This window comes from Leishmania major, chromosome 1 (assembly GCF_000002725.2).
Source record: "Leishmania major strain Friedlin complete genome, chromosome 1".
NCBI classification, from domain to species: domain Eukaryota; phylum Euglenozoa; class Kinetoplastea; order Trypanosomatida; family Trypanosomatidae; genus Leishmania; species Leishmania major.
This window is the reverse complement of record NC_001905.3, coordinates 180,068-198,656: the sequence shown is the minus strand read 5'-3', so window position 1 is coordinate 198,656 and position 18,589 is coordinate 180,068. Positions and strand designations below refer to the sequence as shown.

General features: G+C 65.4%; 4 protein-coding genes across 4 annotated transcripts; all 4 read right to left on the bottom strand.

Moving 5' to 3' along the window:
- Positions 1–3,694: 3,694 nt before the first annotated feature.
- Positions 3,695–4,612, bottom strand: LMJF_01_0670 (conserved hypothetical protein; the record flags this gene model as incomplete). The annotated part of the gene is made up of 1 exon (XM_003721541.1): positions 3,695–4,612. The coding sequence occupies one exon, from the start codon at positions 4,610–4,612 to the stop codon at positions 3,695–3,697; it is 918 nt and encodes a 305-aa protein (XP_003721589.1).
- Positions 4,613–5,626: 1,014 nt separating this feature from the next.
- Positions 5,627–10,090, bottom strand: LMJF_01_0660 (conserved hypothetical protein; the record flags this gene model as incomplete). Its single annotated transcript, XM_003721540.1, has 1 exon — positions 5,627–10,090. The coding sequence occupies one exon, from the start codon at positions 10,088–10,090 to the stop codon at positions 5,627–5,629; it is 4,464 nt and encodes a 1,487-aa protein (XP_003721588.1).
- Positions 10,091–11,387: 1,297 nt separating this feature from the next.
- Positions 11,388–12,872, bottom strand: LMJF_01_0650 (putative mitochondrial processing peptide beta subunit; the record flags this gene model as incomplete). Its single annotated transcript, XM_003721539.1, has 1 exon — positions 11,388–12,872. The coding sequence occupies one exon, from the start codon at positions 12,870–12,872 to the stop codon at positions 11,388–11,390; it is 1,485 nt and encodes a 494-aa protein (XP_003721587.1).
- A 988-nt stretch (positions 12,873–13,860) lies between these two features.
- LMJF_01_0640 (HSP70-like protein) lies at positions 13,861–17,199 on the bottom strand (the record flags this gene model as incomplete). The annotated part of the gene is made up of 1 exon (XM_003721538.1): positions 13,861–17,199. The coding sequence occupies one exon, from the start codon at positions 17,197–17,199 to the stop codon at positions 13,861–13,863; it is 3,339 nt and encodes a 1,112-aa protein (XP_003721586.1).
- Between the last annotated feature and the right edge of the window lie 1,390 nt (positions 17,200–18,589).

Below are 18,589 nucleotides of genomic sequence, written 5' to 3'. Positions count from 1 at the left end.
GAGGGGAGAGGAGGCAAGCATAACTTAAGCGCCGACGCAGGTGCCGGAGGGGCTGCCACGACGACGGCGGCAGCAGCAGCAGCGGTGGCGTTGGCGGTGGTGACACGGTGCAACAGGGTGGGAGTGGGGTCAACAGGCTCGTCGTCACGACAGCCGAGGACGACAGCGTGCACAGACAGCGAAAGGCAGAGACACAGGGCCCACACTGCCCCTTACCCTCGAAAAGGGATTTGGCCGAGCTGATCGATGGTGAGCGAGACAAGAAGTCCGTCCGTTCACCGATCTCGCGCAGCGGTTGTTCGTTGAAGAGGCCGCGAGCGCCGCACGCGTACGCCTACGCATGTGCGATGGAAAGCAAGCGTAGGAGCAAGAGGAAGATACAGCAGTGAGGGATGCGCGACGTGTCGACAGCGGCGCCGGCACCCGATCCCGGCAAGAAGGAGCAACAGACGACGCGCGCGCACCTCAAGCGAAATGAAAAGGCGATGCAGCAGTGGCAGCAGTGGCAGCAGTGGCGGCTTCAGGTGGCAGCGGCCGCAGGAGAGCACACCGAGCGAGAGCCAGCTAAGCGTGAAGGCAGTAGTGGAGGATGGGTGAGAGGGAGGCAGGGAGGAGGAGGAAAAGAGACAGCGGAGATGGTCATCGTTGCTGGTGCTGGTGGTGGTGGCTCGGAGCACGCACCTATTTATGTGCGCGTGCTCATGTGTTCCAGCACCGTGTCGCACCCCGCAGGCGATCCGACACACGTGCGTGCGCCGGGTAGGCGGGGGTGGTCTGCATGTAAGAAGCTTGCGATCAGTGCATGAAGGTCTGTGAAAGCCGTGGTGGGTGGTGAGTGGCACGAGACCGACAGAGATGAGGGATGGCAGCGCACAGAGAGCTGAACAGCGACACAGAGGGTGCATGTGCGTGGTGAGGGATGGGGGTAGGGGCAGAAGGAGACGCTGCACTCCATCACAGAGCCATCACCACCACCACGACGCAGGCCTACAACCCCCCACCCCCCTCTCCCTTCGAAAGGAACCCCTCCCCCCGCCTCCCTCCCACAGCCGCTATCTGAGCGTGAGAATGTACGGCGGCAGCGGCACGGCGAGGGGGACGATGATGGCCAGTGCGACGATGAGAGTCAGCACCAGGCGGCCGAGGCTGAACATGACAGACGCAAGGGTGACGAGGCCCAGCGGGATGGCGAGGACCGCCGTTCGCGCGGCGTGCAAGCGTGTGCCGACGTACGCGTGGAGGTCCCTCTGGTGGAACGTCGAGGACGGTCGCAATGTGTAGCGTAGACGCGGAGACGGCGACAGAGATGTTTCCGAGAGGCTCAGGCTGACGCAGCGTCGAGTTCCGCGGTCGCTGCTGCGGTTGCCGGCGCGGGGTGGTGGTGGTGGTGATGATGGTGGTGCCCCGTTGGCGTCATCCTGCCGAGCAAGCCTTACCACCCCCTCCCCCTGTCCTCGACCGTCTTTCTTCTTCGCAGGTGCGAAGTTGGTGCAGGGCGTACATGCTTCAACGAGGAGCGGGCCTTAGGGCCGGAACAGCAGACGTGCATGGGGGCACACCCACGCCAGCGCGTAGAGAGAGAGAGACACACACACACACACACACAGAGATGATGGTGATGATGGTGACGGGGTGGCGGAGAGGAGGGATGGAGGATGTACGAGTGAGAGTGGTATGCCATAACGCGACGAGGAAAGCCGAAGGAAAACGTGGCATGCGCATGCACGGCCGATCCTACACTGTCGTCCGAGTAGATGGGCCCGCGGCTGTGTGTGTGTGTGTGTGTGTGGCCAGTGTCACGGACGGACACCCATCAGCTCACCCGCATATGGCGTTCGATAGCAGCGGTGAGTCGGCGGATGCGGTTCGGGACGTGAGACGACGGGGGACAACGGGTGCAGTCGCGTCAAGCCGCAACGCGCGCTGCAACTTGCGCAAAGTAGCGGCCACGATCGTGCCCTCAACAAGAACTCGTTCACTCTTCTGCTCAACCATGCCAACACCACCTCACTGGAGACGCGTGCGGCGACACGGGCCAAGGCGACCTAGACGGAGCACACAAGACTCAGCATACATACACACACACACACACACACACACACACACACACACACACACACACAGCGCACGCGCGATGGATGCCGGGCGTTCTCGTGCGGATGGCCCGCATAACCGTGAGACACGCGGAGAGGCAGGGTGCCTCTTCATTGCTGCTCAACTGACCGCCCAAGAGAAACGACAAGACACACGCGCACACAGGTAGAGACATCTATATGTGAGACCGACACACGTCCTCGCCATCATCAGCATCATCATCGCGCACAGGTACACGGGTAAACACACACGCGCACACACAGAAGAAGGCAAGCATGGCGAACACAGGTAACAGACAGCAGCCGACACCGAACAAGAGGCCCAGTGACAAGAAGTAAGGTGATGGGTCATGAGCGTCGAGGGACAGCGAGACAGAAAGAGAGGAAGAGGACCATGCATCCACGCGCTCGCTGAGCCCGCTATCCGCGTGGACAAGCAGCAGCGGCAGCAGTGGTAGTGATGGTGGTGTACTCTGACCATCGCTGCATCCCTGCGCGTGTGTGTATAAGTACTTCCCTTCCCTTGCCAGCATGCGCGTGTGCGTGTGTGGTCAGGGAGGGAGAGAAGGGCGGGGGAGGAGCGTGTGCGAGGGCGTTGCACGGGAGGCCATGAAGTGAGTCCGGCATCGTCGTCACCATCAACCGGACCTCTGGTCTGTCTATCTGTCTGTGTGCGTGTAGGGGGGGGGGAGCGCGTCATCAGCATGTCCAAGGCACGCCTTCGGCATTACCAACAATGCAGTGCCCGTCTGTCTGGCTGCCGCTGGTGCCTGTGAGGAGGATGACGAAGACGGAAACACACACACACACACACACACAGATGCATCAGTGATGGTGGCGGTAGGCGGGGGAGGGGTGGGGGGACGTTCGCGGGTGCTGACGGGCGTTGAGATTAGGGAATGCCGCGGCCCCCCTCCCTCCTTGACAACGTTCTTGTCGTGCCAAGGCAGTCGAAGACGAGGGAGGGAGGGAGAAGGAGAGGGGGAGAGGGAGGGAGGGAGGTCTTAAGGTAGCAGTACCAGCGGGGTAGAATAACACACAGACGAACAAGGGGTGGGAGGAGGTCGGGGAAGAGGCCCAACACAGGAGATAAGGGGGTGGGGTGTGGGTCGTTGAGATAGCGACAACAGCGGCGCACGCGTAAGTGGCGGTGACGGCAGTGCGGGCGTGGGTGCCGTCAAGGAGGAGCGATCAAGAACCGAGATGGTTGAAGAGACGGAGAACCGAATCGGAGGCGCGTCAGAGGTACGTGGAGGCGGAGAAAAGACAACGACTACGGTGACGCATACACTCACATTCATCGCCACGAAGAACTGTCGAGTCGCCCTCTCTCCTCCTCCTCCTCCCTACCCCCTCCCTAACACACACACACACACACACCTGCATATGTCTCTCCGCTTACGTATGTGCGCTGATACGTGCAGCGGTACACGCACAGGACGCGCGGGCAAGCGACGGCAGCATAATGTGTATCCGCAGCAGCAGCACACAGCGGACCCCCCCCCCCACACACACACACGCAAAAAAAAAAACAAAGGCACACGCCATAAAGTGTTGGTGGGATGGTGGGGTCTCGTGTCCGTCATTCACCGCTACCGCGGCTACAGGATGTCGAACTCGCTGGAGGAGCTGCGCTGCGAGGGGCGGCTGCCGTTGCCATTGCCGCTCCGTGTCGGACTCCAACCGAGGCGCAGGCCATGAGAACCCATCAGCTGCTGCTGATGCTGCTGCTGCGGCGGCGGCGGCGGGTGCTGATGTGAGTTGGACGAGGAGGAGGATAGCAGCTGGCACGCGTCGCGGAGCGGCGTGGAGGCGTTTGAGTGTGCCGTGATGGGCGTGGGAGAGAAGCCGCCCCACATACCGTTGCCGCCCCCGGGGCTATGCGCTGCACCTAAGCTGCCGTAGCCGCCGCCACCGCTGGCCGCGGCGCCCATGCCAAGTTCCGCATCCGTCAGCTGAACGAAGCTTGACGTTGTGGTCGTCAGACCGGTGTGCGGTGCGGGGCTGAGGGACGGGGTGTGCGGCGGGGTCTGTGTGCGACCGCTGCCGCCGAGAAGTCGATTCCACAAGCCGGCGCCGCTGCGTGGGGTGGAGAGGTTGTCGGCGGTGCCGAGCGACACGACGCTGCTTGGGCGCGATGTCCTAGCGCCATTCACCGCCGCGGCCGCCGGTGCCCGCGCCAGGGCGTTCCAGAAACCTCCGGGGTAGAGGTCGAGCGAGGCGGCGCTGCTGCCGCGGCTGATGGAGTTGCTGCACGAGGTTGTCCTTATAGCGGAGTTGCCGGCGCCGTTGCCGTTGCCCATGCCAATGTGCGAAAGCGGTGTGTCGCTGAGGAGCTGCAGCTGCTGCTCATCCTCGAGCGAGTTCACGCGAGAGAAGATCTGCGTGGCGCTGCTGTTCGCACCGTAGGGCGCGTCTTCATCGCTGCTCGACGTCTTCTCCGGTTCCGTGTGCGGCAGGCTGAAGACGACCCGCACCACGAGTTCGGCGAATGCATCGAGAAGGTCCACGCCAGGCATGTTTTCTTCGTGCGCACACCCAGTGCGTACGGGGTGTGCGGGGAGTTTCGGCGAGGAGAGGGAGAGCACGCGAGCGAGAGCGGTGGGTGGTTGGAGGTGCACGCCCAAGCGATGCTGGCACACGCACACGCAGAGAGAGAGAGAGGGGGGGGGGGAACGCGGAGCACCGCGGGCGAGAGGGAAACGAAGAGAGAGAGAGGCAGAGATGTGCAGCAAGAGCAAGCTGATGAGCGTGTGTGTGTGTGTGTGTGTGTGTGAGTGTGGCGGAGGGTGGGGAGAAAAAGATGAAGGTGGGGAGGGCGAAAGAGATGAGCGATGGCGTTGCTGAGGACGTCTGTGCGTGCGCCAAGGGAGTCGTAGTGGTGGTGATCGGGACAGCGACGTGAGGCGGGTGCGAGAGGGGAGGAGGGCGGGTGGTGAGCAAGGGTAGCTGGAGGTACCTTCCCCCCGCCATCCGCGAGTGCGCCCGCAGCCGTATCATTCACACCACCAGTGAGGGCGCGCATGGATGTGATGGGCGGGTGGATACAGGCATGGCCCGGAGAGAGAGAGAGAGATGGGCCACGAGAAGGGCAAGGATGCTGTGCAACTGAAGGGGGGGGGGCGTGAAACAAACAAAGAAAACAGGCGACGAGTCCGCGTGCGATGTGGCGTCGTCGCCGTCATCATCGCCTGTCTCGCCGGCGTCCTCGCTTACAGCCTTTACGCGCCGTGAACAAAATACATGCCCCCCTCCCCCTCTCCTCTCCTCCCCCCGATGTGAGGCGTCGGCGTGCGAGGGCTGCTGCTGATGCGGCGGGGAGAGCCGCCCCATCACGATGATGAGCACAGGAGACGACCTTCTTCGACACGCGTCTCTCGCTCACTCTCTGCCCACACATCTTTGAATCCTACCCGACGTTGTTTAACGTGCGCACGCACGTGCGCATCCTCAGCGGCTGCTGCCGGCGTGTGTGTGTGTGTGTGTGTGCGCACATCCACTCGCTGGCATCACACCGCCCTGGTAACCACACGTCAGCTGGGGCGAAAGATGGATGGCCCGGAAGATACCGGCGCCGCTGCAGCAGCAGCGGCGCCATCTCGCTGCGCCGTAACCTCTTCCAGTACCTTGCTCAGCTTTCGAGGCTGCATCACCGTCAGTGCGTGCTCGGCCACGTCGTACTGCGCGATCCGGTTCGACGTGAGCTCCTGCAGCAACGCCTTCAGCCGTCCCTGCGACACCATGATCCCATGCTGCTCGAACCTGTCCTTCGCGACGAACACGGATACCTTCTGGCCCTCGCCCATCTCCTCCTGCAGGTTGATGAGGATGCGCAGGAGACCGCTGAAGGCTGGCGGTAAGCTGAAGAGCACGCGACGCATCGTATCCTGCAGAAGGTGTGAGCCGCCACTAGCACCGCTGTTACTGCCGGCGCTTGCAAGGCCGCCAGCGCCAGCAGCTCTCGGCGCGCCGTGCCCCATCGTCTTCAACCCCAGCGAACCAGCACCGCCGGCTGCCATTGCCTCCGAGTCCATGAGAAGGCGTAGGCTGCTCACGTGCTGCATTTCATGCACGCGCGGCAGCAGGAGATTGCGTAGCTGTACCGCGCACACGCCCATCTGCGTGAGCGCGCCGGCCAGCGGCGTCAGCGGCCATCGCGGGTCGTCGAAGGAGAGCAGCAGCTGCAGGTGCGGGTGTGGGTGGGCGAACTCGGCGCACAACTGCAGGAGCAGGCCCGCTTCCTCCGTGTCCAGCAAGTCGACGTTGTGCAGCACGAGTAACACCGGCGGCGACCAGCCAGGACGCAGCTGATGGGCCTCCGTCAGGTGCAGGCGAGGAGGCGCAGTCGGCGCTGGCGTTGCCGTGAACGGTGTCTGCTCGGCCAGCACGGCCAACGCCGTCGTCGATGGCAAGGAGACCCACTGCACACAGCGGCGGCTCGTCTGGCGGCGCCGCACAGACGCCAGCACCAGCTGACGGACGGCGTCGCTGGCAAAAACCATGACCGGGGCCCGCCACGTCACTTCTGACGCCGCGCCGCCTCGATGCGAGGCGGCTGTGACGGGCAGAGGGGGCAGCTTCGGCGAGTGGAGACGGCTCGCGCACTCGGGCACTTCTACGCACGCGCCGCGAGTCGGGGCGACGTCGCCTTCGCCGTCCTTCTCGGCGCCGGCGGCACCGTCGTTCTCCAGCGAACCGGTGACGGTGCGCTGCAACACTTCGAAGAAGGCGGGCACCGGCGACATGAGTGGTAGCGAGGGCGTCGCAGACAACGACGCATCCGCACCGCCAAGCTGCGTGCTGCGCTGCGAGGACGGCGTGCTCGTCAGCACCGTCGGCGAGGGAGGACAGCGCTGGTGCGGCCGCGACGTCAACGCTGTTTTGCGTGGCGTGATCATCCCCGTCGTTGCTGTCACCGTTGCAAGCGTCGACCTCGCCGCAGGGGACTGCCCCACCTCGCGGACGGTGTCACGAGCCGGCATGGCAGCGACGCGTTCAGCGCTACGGAGCGAGTCGCACAGCTTACCCCAACCGCCAAGCTTTCCATCCCACTCGTCGCCGCTGCTGCTCAAGGCATCGTCGACGTCCATTACATCCACAGGCGTCATCGCCGTCCGTGATGCGGTCACCACGCGCTGCATGGCGGACGTGACGTCACGCGCCACTGCTGGCGAGCGGACTTCTTCTCCGGCGAGCGCCGCCCGTGCCGCAGGATACGCATCAGCTTCCGCGGCAGCACCAGGCCTCTGCTGGTCACGTTGATGCGTATCCTGCTGGCGCGCTTGCCGCCGCGGCGGCATGGCGTCGTGCCCCCGCAGCTGCAGCTCCGTCTTGAGCGCGGTGGAGCGCACGCGCCTCGCGAGCGTGCTGCCAAGGATGATCAGCTGACGCACAATCGAGGGGGCGGCGGCAACGCCGCCCGATGCGCCCGAGCCGCTGCCACCTCCGGAGCGCCGCCCACGCTGGCCACCGCCGTGCGGATCGCCGTTGCCCACGTCATCGTCACCACGACCGAGGCTAGCGTCCACCGTGACGACGTGAAAGTGTTTCAGCTCCGCGCTCTGCGCCACGTGGTGCAGAAAGTAATACTTCGAGCCGATGCCGTACACCGCGACGGAGCGGCCGTGCAGCAGGTGATCCACGCAGAGCACCAGCTCCGGCGAGGCAAGACCATGAGGCCACTGCAGGTCAGCAGTGGGCGGCGGAGCCGCGACCTCCGCGCCCCCTTCCGCGTCCTCGTCGCTCATCCGCGCACGCTTGCGCGACGCCGACGGCGGTGTTGTGGTGCCGCGTGCTACGTGTGAAGATGAGGCCTGTGGCATCGGGCGCTGTTCCTTCAGGTGGTGGTGCTGTGATGTAGGGTCTGGCAGCGGTGGCGGCAGCGCACGCCCCAGGCGCAGCGGCACTGGGGTCGTGGCGACGTGGTGCATCACGTGTACAATGAGCAGCGCACGCATCGTGGCGGCCGGCGACACCTTCACAGACGACAGCTGCCGGGGGTGCGGCTGTGCGTGGTGTGCGCCATCGCCGCCACTCGCCGCGGCAGCGAGTTGTGTGGTGACTTTTCGGAAGATGTCGCTCGCCTCGTACAGCGCCAGCGCGTGCGTGTTGGCAAAGGCATACAGGCCGTAGGGAACCGTCACGCGGAACGGCCGCGCCGGAAGCCCTGGCAAGGAGGGTGGGCAGCGCCACATGAAGAGCGGCGTGACGGAGGCCGAGGGCGGCAGCACGCCATGGCCACGGTGGCCCACGCTGCTGCGCTGGTAGTGGTGGGGATGAAGGGCGGGTGCACCTTCACGAGCCTCGCGATTCACGGCGCACCACACGAGCTGCACCTCCATCCTCGGATTCCATACAGAGAAGACGTAGCTGCCGCCCTCCTCGCAACGGTCGAGGTGCGGCAGCGCTGCGCCATCGCGCAGACTGGCGGCTGCGTTGGCTCTTGCATCAAGGCGTGACAGCGTCAGCCGCCGTCCATGCACTGACGACGCGGACGGCAGCGGGTCCCGCCCGCGAACGGCGCTCTTGCCGCTCGACGCATCGCCGTGGGGGCGGCGGCGACGGCTTTGCAGGGGGCTCTGCGTGACGCATGGGGCCGACTCGTCTGCGCGGGTGCCTGCCCCGCCCAACGTGGCTGGGAAGACTGCGAGCACCCGGGCAAGCAGCGGCTCCGTCGATGACCGCCGCTTCTCTCGCTGTGCTCGCATGAAGTGGTACTTGTGCAGATTCGCCGTGTCGTAGACAAGGCTGCCGCCGCTGTGCTGCCGCGCCGCCGGCGCCGGCCCCTCACAGCACCACTCGTGCAGGAGCGCCTCTTCACGCACGAGGTCGCCGCGCCGGCAGAGGTGACAGCGGAGAGGTGTCGCCACCGTCGACGATGACGAGGTCGGCGGGGCGCCACGTAACGAGGCACCCTCCTTCAGGTGTCGCTGCCGCGACGTGTGACCGTAGCCGCCCCCAGCGCTCTCCCTTGCGTAGGCGGCGGCCGTGGCATGGCCCTGGTGCTCATTGTTCACATCTCCGCCACTGCGCACGGCGGTCGCAGGGGAGGCGATCACGGCATCCAGCCAGTCCATCTCTCCCGTCACAGACGACGCGGATGCAGCCGGCAAGGGGGCGGGGGACGGCGCGGCGGTTCGCGTGACACGCGACTGCTCCCGCAAGTTAGTGAGAGGGAAGCAGTCCACGCAAACCGTGTAGGAACAGTACGTGCAGTAGTACCCCGGAATGTCGCGGTACCGCGCCGGCAGGTCGCTGTGCGCGCAGGACACCCACATCCCCGGCGACGGCGAAGGCGGAGATGCGGTCAGGGTCGCTCTTCCAGAGGCAGGAGCGACGGCGGTGCACAGCCGCTTGGCTGGATCCGTGCCTTTTCCTTGACTGACCACCTGCGGTGGCGGCGTATCGCTCTCCAGGCCTGGTGGCGCGGTAGTGGACGGCGGCTTTGCCTGCTGCGTGCACGCCGTCGCCACCGGCGTCAGCGACGGCAGTAGAGGTGACGCCTCTTGCTGGTGCAGCTGCGGTGGTGACGGCGGGTGGAGCGCCGTAGACGACGAAGCCTCTGCGTCATCTGACGCTCCATCTGCGCCACTGTGGCGCCACTCGGAACTTCGGTCGGCTGCCTCCTCACCACCGTCTTGTCCATCTTCGTAGACGACGCGGTCTGAATGCGCTTCGTCTTGCGCAGACGGTGACGAGGATGACGACGCCGACGAGGCAGGGCGGGAGGCACGCCATCTCCACTCGTCCTCGGCGTTCAATGCCGGCTGCTGCCGCTGGGGTGCTGCCACTGGCGAGTCACGGTCACGTGTGTCTTCTCGGCTGGCATGGAGTGGGGCGCACGAGCCTCGCGCTTCGGTCACCTCCTCAGCGTTGCTCACGACGGTTGCAGGCGCTGTTGCCGCGGCTCTGGCGTGGCACACGTGCCCCTGCGCGTCTAGCGGCACAGGCGCGGGTGCGGCCAGCAACGATATCCGCGACGGTCGGGTCGGCGTCATCTGGGAGAGGGAGGACGACGAGGACCAGAGCCCGTGATCCTCCAGCCATGGCGCCACCACGCCGCCACCGCCGCTGGTGCGATCCGTCTCGTCGCCGTCTTTCACGCGCCTCACCTCTCGCTCACTCGCCTCGACACGATCGCTGCTCATCACACGTCTCTATCGGGTCCTCCGAGTCGCCTGTCTGGTGGGTCTATAAGCTCGCTCCCGTGTATGGGCATAGCACGGGGGGCTTCTTGTGCTGCTGCTGCTGCTGCTGCCGCCCCCTTCCCCCCCCCCTCCCCCCACTCCCTCCACCGCTGAGCGTATCGCTGCCGCCGCGGGCCGGCAAGCAAGGAGGGCGGCACGAACAAATAGGTGGCAGCAAGCGCACAAATGAGAAGAGGGGGAGGGAACGCGTCACGACACGGCTGCTGCTGCTGCTGCGAAGGCGTAGCGCGTCACGGCAGGCGCGCGGCAGAAGCAGTGCGTGATGGTCGGGGAAGGAAGGAAGGACGGAAGGAAGGAGGGAGGGAGGGGTGGTGGTGGTGGTGAATACACGAAGGGATGGGGAGAGGGGGTGGGGTGCTCGTGGCTGTGCGCATGGGAGGCGGAGAGAGAGAGAGAGAGATCGCCCCATCCGCCTCGCCCTTCTTTTTCCATTGATTCTCTGACGAGTATCAGCGCCAGAGGTGCGCTCAAGCCACAGGAATGATGCGCCGCGAACAGCAACGGGGTGGGGGGAGGAAGGGAGGGAGGGAGGAAGAAGCGAGGCGGGCGCACCTGTGCACGCGCACTCCACCCCTGCTGCTCGCTCGGTGTGTTCGCGAGCGTGCTCTCTGTCAGCGCCCCGATAGCCACTCGCACCGTGCCACCACACGTTGCCTGAGTGGGCGCACGTGTGTCAGGAGGACGCGCCTGTCGGCTGGTGCATGTCGCCCTGGTTGTGCCTGGAGGGAAACCTTAGAAGAGGCACACGGCAAGCGTGCGCTTAACAAGAGGGAACATAATAAGAGAAGGCTGCCGTGCGCATCGGACCCTTCCATCAACGGCAACGCCATCATCACCAGCAGCATTGTGAGCGGCGGCCGCCATACGGGCGACACGCAGCTAGCCAGCCAGCCAGCAACCAGACCAGGAGCGCGCAAGTGTGTGTGTGTGTGTGTGTGATACAGACGCGTATACATGGGTATGCCATGCACGCATGCGCGCGGGGGAGGGGGGGGGAAGGGGGATGGGCGGTTCATTACGGCGCGCCTCCCCCCTCCCCCACAACCACATTTGCACTCGCACGCGTCTCGCCCTCTCGCCGCCGTCCTCACAGCGGACACGCACGCGCGTCCTCCGGAAACTGCGCCGGCGTCAGCTGCGGGTGCACCACATTCGACACGAGCGAGAGGGGGTCGTACTTGGGCAACGTGCTGCTCGCGCCGATGCAGGAAACGGTGGGTTGCACGACGCCCAAGTACTTCTCCGCCGCGGCGCGCAGGGACTCGGGCGTGACGGCGTCGACCCGCTCAAACACCTCCTGCAGCGGCACGCGGCGGCCAAAGTGAATCATCTGCCGCCCAAGGTCTTCGGCGCTGTTCGTCGTGCTGTCACGCATCATCATGACGGACGCCTTGAACTCCGCTTTGGCCGCCTCCAACAGGGAGTCTTCGACCTTGGTGGCACACAGGTCGTAGAGCGAGCTGAGGACGTAGTTGAGCATCAGTGTCTGCGCGTCGTCGCGGGCAACGCCGCTCGTCGCCATGCGGGCTGTCACAATGTGGTAGCCGAGCAGCGCCGTCTCCTCGTACGGTGTGTAGAAGGGGCGCAGCTGGACCAGGTTCGGCACCCGCTCCCACGGCAGGTTCGGGTTGCGGCGCTGGGAGCTGAACTGGTCGTACTGCCCTTCGCGAAACTGACCAATGACGTTGTGTATCAGCTGCAGCGGGTAGCTGTCCGGGTGCGAGGCGCCGCAGATCGGGAAGGCCACGGCCGTGTTCGCTGTCGCCATGCCCTCGTTCCACAGAACTGTGTGACCACCCTTGTACACACCGCGCAGGAGCGGGCGGTTGTTCATGGAGGACAGGCCGCTAAAGTACTTCTCCGCCAGCGCGTGCGCCGCATCGGGCGAGATGCCGCCAGACGACACGAGGCACATGCGTGGCCCTGTGTAGTGCACCCGCACGTAGTCCTCGATCATGGACTTGTTGATGTTCTTGGCGATGTTCTCGACCGGGCCGAGGATGGTGAGCGGCAGCCCGCTCGTCGTCGGGTCGTAGGCGGCTTGGTGCACGTTGTCCATGAGCACCTCATCCACGAGCTCCTCCACCTCGCGCATCTCCGCCAAGATCGTCGGCCGCTCCGCCTCGATGTCGTGCCGGCGGTAGCGGCCACGCTGGAGGAGGTCCGACACGACGTCGATCATCTTGTCCACGTCCTTCGTGAACGCCTTCACATAGTAGGCGGTGCGGTCGCGCGAGGTGTACGCGTTGAAGTGCGCGCCGCGGTGCTCGAATAGGTTCTCGACATCGCTCTTCGAGTACCGGTCGGTGCCTTTGAAGTTCATGTGCTCCAGGAAGTGCGCCACGCCGCTGTTGCGGATGTCCTCGAAGCGGCTGCCGGCGTCGATCCACACGCCGACGGTGGCAAAGGGGCAGTCCTTCACGTACTCCGTCGCCACTCGGAAGCCGTTCGGGAGAGCGGAGTAGACGACGGGGGTGCAGCGGCTCAGCACCTGCTGACAGAGCGGGTCCTTCATTGTCATGTTGTGCGGCAGCGCCGCCGTTGCCGCCACGGCGCTGGTTCGCCGCAGCATCGTGACTGGGTGCGGTGCACTCGTGAGGCGTGCGTCGGGGGCAGTCGGTGCGGTCGCCTTGTGTGACGCCCACCCATGCACCGTGATGCAAGCGAAGCGATCTCTACGCGCCCCTCCGCTTCTTGAGCTAGCAGCGCCGCTGAGTGGGCGTGTATGCGAGTTATCGATCTCTTCACGCGCTGGCGCTCATCGGAGGAGAGAGCGGTGCATGTGCGTGTGTGTGTGTGTGTGTGTGTGTGCGTTGAAGAGAAAGAGAGAGAGAGAGAAGGAGAGCAGTGGAGCGCAAGTTACAAGGAAGGTCGCAGAGACGAGAAGACGAGCGCCGCAACGCCACTCGTTCCGTGTGCGTGTACGCGTACGGGTGAAGGGCGGGTGCGTTGAGCAGGAGAAGGATGTGCGCAAGGCACGCCGCCGGAAGCGATCGCTTCTTCTATGCCTTCGTTTTCTGAGCTCCGGCGCACATGCGCGACAGCGTGTGTGTGTGTGTGTCTGGTGTATGGTCCATCTCGGCCCCACGTTCTCCATGTGCTCCTCCTCTGTGGGCGTGTGTTCTATGCGCGCAGTTCGCCCCCCCCCCCCCCCCCCCCCCCAGCCTTCCCCTTCGCCTGCCGCAACGACACACACAAGGCCCTTGCTTGGCAACATGTGACACACCAACAACGACAACGACAACGACGGCAGCTCGCCCATGTGGCGGCCATGGAAATAGAGTCGGCGTGCTGGCGATGGTGAAGGGGAGGGTGGTGGTGGTGGCGGCGGTGACAGTGGTTATCGTTGCTGTCGAAGCAGCGCGCGGGGCCGCACCGTCGGCGTCCGGTACGAGGCAGGTGTGCAGAGGGCCGTTCCACGACTTGCCCTCTCCCTCCCCCTTTCTCCGTCCACTGCCCCTTCCGCTTCCGGCAGCCGAGTAGTCTCCGGATCTGCCTGCGTGCCACCAGCCCCCCTCCTCCTCTCTCTTTCTTCACCTTGGGTCGTGCCTCGACTCGTGTCAGGCCGCCTCACGCAAGGCTGCCTTGACACCGGCAATGATGCGCAGACGTTCCTCCAGCGCGGTGGCGCTTGCGGTGTCGCCGACGTCGTCGAGCCACCCGCCTACCTCACGAACGGTGGTGCGCCACGTCCGCAGAGCAAGAGACGACGGGGAGGCGTCGTCCTGCACATCTTCAGCGTCCCACGTGGGGTGGTGCTCCTTGATCCACACGAGCACACTCTCGATCTCGTTGCGCAGAGTGCTGCGCCGCAGCCGCACGTCATCCAGCGCTTGAAGCTGCCGCACCCGCCGGTGCGAGAAGGTGAGCTCTGCGAAGTCCATGTTATAGCCTAGTCCGTGCACCGCTGCGGCAGCCGTGGCGGCGCCGCTCGACACACGCAGAGAGAGTGCAATGACGCGCACCTGCCATTGCGGCGGCGGCGTCGCGGTCGCGTCGACGGTGGCGGGATCGGCAGTCCCCTTCGGGGTCACGCGTGCGCCGGTGTGCTTCACTTCTTCCTCGTTGGCGTTCATCTCGTGCTCGTCTCTCACGCCCTCGCTCGGTTCGTCATGCTGCGTGGCCGGTGGCACGCCAGCGGCTGTGCCGTCGTGATCGCTGTTCGGTAGAGACGCCACTGTCGCTGCCCCTGCGGCTGCGTTGCTGCCCTGGATACCCTCTGCGGCGTTGGGGTCCACCCCCGCTTCCTCCACCTCGGCACGAAGGTAAGCAATGCTGCAGTGCGGGATGCCACTGACGGTGGCGACAACCTCGACGACCACCTCCGCACCGGCCAGGCGAACGCGCTCACGGCGTGGCCTCGCACTGCCGTGCTGAGTCTTCTGCTGTGTGTACGGCGCGAGCAGCTGCTCCGCCGCCTTGCGCACGCCCTCCACGGTGCAGGTGCGCACGTAGCAGCTGGTGCAGTTCGCCATCAACGTAGGTGAGGCAGCAGCGCGCGCCGAGTCCGCCGCGACAGCCGCGTCGGAGCGCGTGCTGTGGGCGTAGGCGCTGTCCGCCTCGGCACCCGAGTACAACGTGATGACGACGTTGTCGGCCGGTGACACATCCACATCCGGCAGTCGCACACGCACACTGCGCGTCGCCGGAAGGGTTGTTTTCCGTGCAGCGAACAGGAGCTGGACCTCCGATGGCGCTGCTGCTGCCGCTACGGTCCCTGTGCTGTGCAGCTCCATCGAGGCGTAGACAGCGCTGGTCAGCCACTCGCGCACGTGGTAACGCGGCAGGGCCTGACCGAGGCGCAGCCCAAGCGTCCGCGGCGCGCTCGACACGGCCAGCAGCGTTGTGCCCATGACGGCCGCCTCGTCGCTGTTGAGGGTGCGATCCACGACGCCGCTGCGGTAGCCCTCGCCGAGGCGCTGCAGCAGCCGCGGCACTCGCGTCCCGCCACCGATGACCTCGAAGCGGTCGAGCGCGCCGAGGCTCTTGACGCCGCCACCGGTGGCGGCGATGGCCTCGTCTCGCAGCGCCACGGCAGCGTCGAAGAGAGGCCGGCACCACTCCTCAAAGTCTCTGCGCGTGAGGCGGAGGCTCAACAGGCCGCCGTCCGCCGTGACGGCGACGTGGCGCTGCTGTAGCTCCTGCCGCCCCACCGCGTCGAATTGCGACGGTTCGGCGCGGACGCCGTCGATGGTGACATGTGCATCGTTGTTGGCTGACAGCATTTCTTTCGCACGCTGCGCGGCACGGAGGAGGCTGCCGCGCTCCCTCGCTGCTTCGCGGCGTGCCGCGTCACGGCCGCCCGCGGCCGCGAGGCCACCGTTCATCACGCGCCGGCCAAAGTACCGCGCGTCCCAGTGGTTGGCAATGCACTCGTCAAAGGCGGCGCCGCCCAGCGTGCGACTGCCGACAAGCGCCTGCATCACCACATCGCCTCGCAGCCTTGCTCGGCTCGCCACGGACGCCGGCGGCGCCGCGAGGCTGTAGATGGCCACCTCGGCGTGCTGGCTGCCCATGTCGTAGATCATGACGTACGACACCCTGTCCGCCGTCAGCACCTGCTCGGCCTTCAGGTAAGCCAGTTGCACCGCTGCCCCGGTCGTGCTGTGGACGAGGCGCACCACACGCAAGCCAGCCAGAGCCGCCGCATCCACGAGCGCCTGCCGCTGCGCGACGGAGGCGTGGGCGGGCACGGTCAGCGCAGCGTAGCGGATGGCGGATGACGCGCGCGTCGCTCCTGCGGCGGCATCAACGCGGCGAGCACTTTTCCGCATGCCCGCCAAGAGCCGCTCATCCTCTTCGCTGAGCGTGTTATCGGCCGCGTCCATCTGCTCGGCCATGCGACGCGCGTGGCCGAGCAACATGGCCGTGAGCTCCTCCGATGAGAAGAGTACCCCTGCTTCTTCTTCGGCGGCAGCGGCAGCGACCCCAGTGCTGTGGTCGCCTGCCGCCCACCGCCACTGCTGGCCAGGAGCGTTACTTGTGGTAAAGAAGGGCACGTACACGCCAAGAGCTTGACGTCCAACGACGTTGTCACGCCGCTGCTGGGCCTCATCCATGCTGTTCCCTGTGGTCGTTCCTGCCGATAGTGGTGCCGTGAGGGGCACCACATGATAGCTGTATGTCGTCGTCGTCGTCAGCTGCCCCGACGTCAGCGCACACGCCCTCGATTCCACGACCGCGGCGTTCGTGGGGGCTGCTGCGCAGCCGAGCAGCTGTGCCGCGCTGCACACGACCTGCTCCGGGAAGCGCGGCGCCAGCGCCTGAGCCTGCTCGGCAAAGGTTCGCTCTAGCTGGTAGCCGCGCGGATGCAGTGCCGTGTACGGATGATGCGCAGGGAGCTGCTCGCCATCCGCGCGTCCACTCGGGCCTGCGTCCGTGCTGACGCCACCGCGGCCAGCGGTCGCTGCCGGGTCGCGTACGTAGCGAAACGCCACGCACGGTGGACTTTTTCGGTTCGCCTGATCGTTAAGTACCATTGTCACGGACCCGGTGCTTGTCGCCGTTGCCGCATCGCCGCCCTCCGCCATCCCGATGCGCGGCGCTTGCTGCTGAGCCCGCCAGGCACTCACCTTCATGCTCTCCTGTCCGAAGTCAACTGAGATGAGCGCCGTCTCGGTGATCGCCAGCAGCGGTGGTGCGGCAGCGGCGTTGGCAACTTCGGCGTCACCTGCAGCCCTCACAAAGAACAACGAGGTGCAACGACGCGGCAGCGCGAAGTCGATGGCGCCCAACAGAAAGAGAGCAAGACTCAGAAGCAGCAGCTGCATCCACGGTTGAGCGCTACGCGGGAGACGGCATCGGCCACCGCAGCGCCGCGCTGCTGCTGCTCCTGCTGCTGACGACGACGATGACGACGGCATACACGGGCGAAGCCGAAGATGAGAAGTCCGGTGCATCGTTGAGACGTCTCTCTCCCTGCTGGCGGTGTTGACAGCGTGCACGCTCTCCTTATTGTTTGGATATTGGTGTTGGGGTTGTAGTGGCCGAGCTCAGCGAGCGCGTGTGCGTGCGTGCGTTCTTGCTGTGCACTCGTCACAAGTACTTGGGGCCTATGCGCGAAGAGCGGTCCCCCTCCCCACCCACCACCAAGTAAAGCAGGGCATGTCGTGTAAGGGTGAGCCAGGGCGGGGATACAGGCGAGGGAGGGAGGGAGAGGGAGGGGGAAAGAGTAGGGAGACAGCCGGTTGAAAAGGTTGCATGGCACCCGTACAGGACACGCCCGGGCTTCGAGCGATGATGGGGGAGGGCGGGGGGGGGGCAAACGGTGATAGCGTATGTTGGTGGTGGCCTAGAAACGAGATGCGGCGCCGTGGTGGACACGGACGATGAAGTCGTGAGGGTGCGTTGCTCTGCAGCAGTGGAGAGAGGAGGAGGAGGAGGAGGAGGAGGGAGAAGCATCATCCCGGGCGTGCACGTCGCACGGATGCTTCACCACCACCACCACCACCACCACTACCGCAACGGTCGCAGAAAAGCACCAAAGAAATGAGCAGATAAACGAAAGCAGCCGGATGATGCTTCTTGGGCAGCGCGTGTGCGCCAACTCTGTTCCCTCAGCGCACGCACTGCACACCCCACCCCACCCCACCCCACCCCACCCCCACCCCCACCCCGCACGCCATCTTCCATCGGGAGTTGCTCGAGGCCCCGACAACACACGCCCGCAAAGACGCGCTGGCTCGGCACTCCCTCACGGGTTTCCGACGTTGCTGCACACACACACACACACATACGCTGCTGTTGTGCCGTCGTGGGACGACGCACAAGGACGCGATGAAGGACAGGCGCATCGCACCGTGCACGATGCCAGGCCCTTCCCCCCCTCCCACCCTCCCTTCAGGAGGTAGTGTGGGTGGTGGTGGTAATGGGGTCCATAGGCAACATGATAGTCTGGTGGACTTAGCTAAGCACAGCGGGCTCGCCCTACTGCTGCACGCCCGACGACGGAACCTTTTCCTTTCATCCCTTGCGGCGATTAGGTCATTCATCGTCGTCCACGCACCGTGAGCACTTGGAGTCGCTTCCACACGTGTGACGCGATCGTCGTCGTCGTCGTCCTCCTCCTCGTCCTCCTCCACGGCATGACACAGTGCTTTCATCCACGCACGTGGGCGCTCACGTCGGCGTGCATCTTCGGTTTTGGCCAACGCGCGTCCAGGCTTGCTGGACCGCGTGACGGGTGTGCGGGGAAGAACGGGAGGGGAGGGGAGATGCGCAGCGCGTCGCCGCGGCACTTCTATCCTCGCACAGCGTCACCTTCCACGATGTCCCTCCTGGCGGTGGCGC